Source organism: Anoplopoma fimbria, chromosome 6, assembly GCF_027596085.1.
Source record: "Anoplopoma fimbria isolate UVic2021 breed Golden Eagle Sablefish chromosome 6, Afim_UVic_2022, whole genome shotgun sequence".
Lineage (NCBI taxonomy): Eukaryota > Metazoa > Chordata > Actinopteri > Perciformes > Anoplopomatidae > Anoplopoma > Anoplopoma fimbria.
In genome coordinates, this window is record NC_072454.1 from 12,774,255 (window position 1) to 12,778,701 (window position 4,447).

The following is a 4,447-nucleotide window of genomic DNA, read 5'->3' on the forward strand; positions in this document are numbered from 1 at the left end:
CTACTGGCTGAATGAGGATATGACACTCAAAGAGAAAACCAATAGTAAAATCATTTTGATAGTTAATTAAAGCAAGATGAATGAAACCTAAGATGCCAACACACAAATCTCTGGTATAAATATATATATATATATATATATATATATATATATATATATATATATATATATATATAAAGTAGTCTGACTCTCTCGAACTTGATCACATTAATAAAGTAATTTACTATCAAATCATGTTTTCTCTGCAACTCATCAGCTGATTTTATTCTATATTCAGATAGATTAAAATATTTAGGGGGGATCTGGTTTATTACGGTCCATTTCCGGTTTCAAGAGTTCCTTGACCAATTACTTCGTCCACAAGATATCAATACTGCTGTGTCTAATAATTCACCTGAACCCGACTTTAAAAACTGACCATTTAGTGTCATTAGTTGTATCTATTCTGATAACATATAGAAGCAGCAGAAACAACAAAGGAAAGACAAAAAGACAAAAATCACATGAAGTGGATCGCTCAGTTTCCAAAGCAATTTTCCTGTTAACTATAGAAAAAAAAGCTGACTCCAATATGAGAAGTGATTCTAAAAATATATATACATCTAGAGACTTTAATTGGCATTTGTAAACAAATTATTTAGCCCCAATAGTAGCTTGCTTACACGGAATGGTGACAGCTGCTGAAGCTTTTATGAACCGGAAGATGGCGGTGTCAAGCTATATTAAAACCACTAGATCTATATCTCGTCTCGTTTAAAAGGCGGAACAAAGATGATCTCGTGAAGTTTATATATTATAGTAGTAGTAATCCTTATATGTCTTCCTTTTTAACGATATATATATATATAGACTATCCAGTGTTAACGTCTTAACTTTTGCGAGATTATTTCAAAAGCTGAATTTGAACAGAATTTTATTTACACACAGAAAAGTAACAGGGAGTTGACGGTAAAGGCAAATAATATACAGACATGTAGCTGATGACAGGGACGAAAGATGTCGATTTTTACGTAAAGACCTATTTTGAATCAGGTGTTCAGTGCTTTGCTCAGTCACACGTCTGCAATGTGAATGTGCCCTGAACCTAAACTTACATCGACCCCCTGCTGTCCGAAACAAAACGCAGCGATAGGTTGCATTAGAGATAAAAAAAAAAACCTTGGAAGCTTTAAATAATTACGTATCAATTTTATCAGTTAAACCTCCTTTTTTTATCAGTTAAACCTCCTTTTTTTATCAGTTAAACCTCTTTTTTTTATCAGTTAAACCTCCTTTCAGTGGCAAATCTTCTGTGGAGCTGTCCACTGGAGTGTGGTTCTGAATCACTGAGAGTTTTTTCTCTCTTTGTAGCCGTTTTGCTTCTGACCTCCAGTTGTAGAAATACAGGTTTCCTTATGTTATTTAGTGGCATTTCCAGAGTTTTAGCGACCTATATGTATATTTATCCTACTCTTAGAATCGGATTATCAAATTGCACTTAAGTGTCATTTAAAATGGAGGACATAAAGTAGAGGCAAGCACACTCGGCTATGTGTTGGACAGCAGTGCGCAGTCGGGATTTTGTATTTAATTAGCATAAAAGATCTTCTGGAGAGCAGCAGCACTGTGCGTCACAGCCATCAGCGTAGATGGGAGGGGGGGGGAGGAGGGGGAGGGGCACCTATGGGAGTCAACAACCCGCAGTGAGGAGTCCTTCTACGGCCGACAAAAAGCAGTCCGGTTGATGTGAAATGATGACTTAGCTCACAGCGTTACAGGTGACTGGAGACAGCTGGGAGCGTCTGGGAGCCAAAGGGACGCAGCAGCAGCAGCAGCAGAAGGACCTAAAACAGCGAGTGTGCTGATGGAGCCGGCACTGCGAGCTGGAGGTGAATCCCCCAACCTGTGAGTGTTGCCCGGGACCAGCGCGTCACCTGAATGACGGGGGATGAGACGATGAAGCAACTAGGGACGACGGGGATAAAACGAGTCCAAGTCACGGGAGTGGAAAAACGCGTGCGATGACGGCCGGTGCAAAGGAGAGAGAAGAGGTAAAGCAGAGGGAAGTTATCTAGCTCATTAGTAGGGCTCCCGGTGCCGGCAAAAAGACAACTAAAGAAAAGTCAGAACAGATGTGCAAGGCGTGCGCAATTCTATAAACGAATCAACTGTGAGAAGACGATTTTCTTTCTCGGAAGACAAGACTTGAGACAGAAATGGAGCAAATCATGGAGCCGGAGGGGACCACGGAGGGGAAAACTACTAATGTGGCACAATCTGCCGCCTCCAAACTGTCCCAGATGGGTGAAAGAACTAAACAACTGGGAAATGTGATCCAAGACCCAGATCGGCAGAAACGGATTATTCTTGTAATAGTCTGTACAGCACTTTTGTTAGACAACATGCTTTACATGGTCATTGTGCCAATTATACCCGACTACCTCGAAGGGCTACAGAAAGCAGCGGACCATGCCGAAGCCATTGCGCCGCACAACAACTTCACAAACAGCACCTTCCACAAGTCATCCAAGGGCAACTTCGACCTACAGATTGGTGTCCTCTTCGCCTCCAAGGCCATCCTGCAGCTGCTGGTGAACCCGCTCAGTGGCACGTTCATAGACAGGGTCGGCTATGACATCCCGCTCTTCATCGGTCTCAATGTCATGTTTCTGTCCACCCTGACTTTTGCCTTCGCTGATAATTACGCGACTCTGTTCCTGGCTCGCAGCATGCAGGGCCTCGGCTCGGCTTTCGCGGACACGGCGGGGATCGCGCTGATCGCAGACCGGTACACGGAGGAGAAAGCGAGGAGCAAAGCGCTGGGGATCGCCCTGGCTTTCATCTCTTTTGGAAGTCTTGTGGCGCCCCCCTTTGGAGGGGTCCTCTACCAGTTCGCGGGGAAGCGGGTGCCCTTCCTGATTCTGGCCTGCATCTGCCTCCTCGATGGTATATTGTGCCTCACTGTGCTGAAACCCTTCTCTAACCGAGAGAGGGAAAACATGCCAGTGGGCAGCCCCATGTATAAACTGATGATTGATCCATATATAGCTGTAGTGGCAGGCGCTCTAACAATTTGTAACATCCCTCTTGCATTTCTTGAACCCACCATCGCCAACTGGATGGAGGAAACCATGCATGCCAGCCAGTGGCAGATCGGCATGACATGGTTCCCTGCCTTCTTCCCTCATGTGTTAGGTGTGTTTCTCACTGTCAAATTAGCAGCCAAGTACCCTCATCTCCAGTGGTTCTACGGGGCTATAGGTATGGTGTTCATAGGCGCAAGCTCCTGCACAGTGCCAGCATGTAAAAACTTCGGACAGCTCATGATCCCGCTGTGCGGAATCTGTTTTGGCATCGCCTTCGTGGACACGGCGCTCCTGCCGACGCTGGCTTTCCTGGTGGATGTGCGACACGTGTCGGTGTATGGCAGTGTGTACGCCATCGCAGATATCTCGTACTGCGTGGCCTATGCCCTGGGGCCGGTGGCGGCTGGACAAATAGTGCACAACCTGGGCTTTGTCCAGCTCAACTTGGGCATGGGCCTCGCCAATGTACTTTACGCACCGGCGCTCCTCCTGCTGAAGAACGTGACCCAGATGAAGCCTTCGTACTCCGAGCGAAACATGCTACTGGAGGATGGCCCAACGGGACTGTATGATACGATTAAGATGGAGCAACGAGAGAAGAAGAGGAAGGGTTTGTGTACAACAATAGACGAGAATGGCACTGAAACATTTGCACAACGGTCGTATTCTGAGGAGGAGTCCTCAGGAGGAGAGTACGCGTAAAATGACCCTTAACTGAGTGTAAAAGTAACAAAGTGCCAGTGTAGAATTGTGTGCATCTCTTCCGATCCAATCAATTGCATAACACGATTAAGATTGTGTAAAGACATACATTATTTAATGCTTCTGGTGACAATTCCTCCGGGTATTGTCAAATCAAGTAGCTTCAAGCTTTTGCAGTATAGAAAAAGCGCTCGCTGGCGTTTGTTCATCTTAAAGTGAGAGTATTGTGAAAGATTTGTCGAGATAGATGTTTATTTATTAACAGTATTTATGACTGTATCAGAAACTGACTCATATTCAGGGATTATGTGTAAATGTATTTTAACAAAAGAACAATTAAAATGTATGCGTCTTTCAGTGTAATCTGTATTCATTTTTGCCAGAGTTGTGCTGCTAAACTCAATATGCAATACTGTGCGTCACACGACGGTTTTAGAAAGATACAACGATGGAAATGAGCTGAAATCTGCGTCTTGTTGTCTTGTTGTCTGATTGTTTTTTTTTGTTTATTTTGGATGATGAACTTCTGGAATGCATAGCCTCGTTGTGTGATCTACGACTGTACATACATGTATATTCATGTAAATAATTAAATCAATATTATGTGAATGAAACTGTTTCTGGAAATTATTTATTTAGGCAATTCGTTAAATTACTTACACTTCATTACACATATTGTG

The 4,447-nt window shown here is 43.6% G+C and overlaps 1 protein-coding gene across 1 annotated transcript; it reads left to right on the forward strand.

The window, feature by feature from the left end:
• The first annotated feature begins 2,207 nt into the window (after positions 1–2,207).
• On the forward strand, positions 2,208–3,767 carry slc18a3a (solute carrier family 18 member 3a). Its single transcript, XM_054600819.1, has one exon. The coding sequence runs from the start codon at positions 2,208–2,210 to the stop codon at positions 3,765–3,767; it is 1,560 nt and encodes a 519-aa protein (XP_054456794.1).
• The last annotated feature ends 680 nt before the right edge of the window (positions 3,768–4,447 follow it).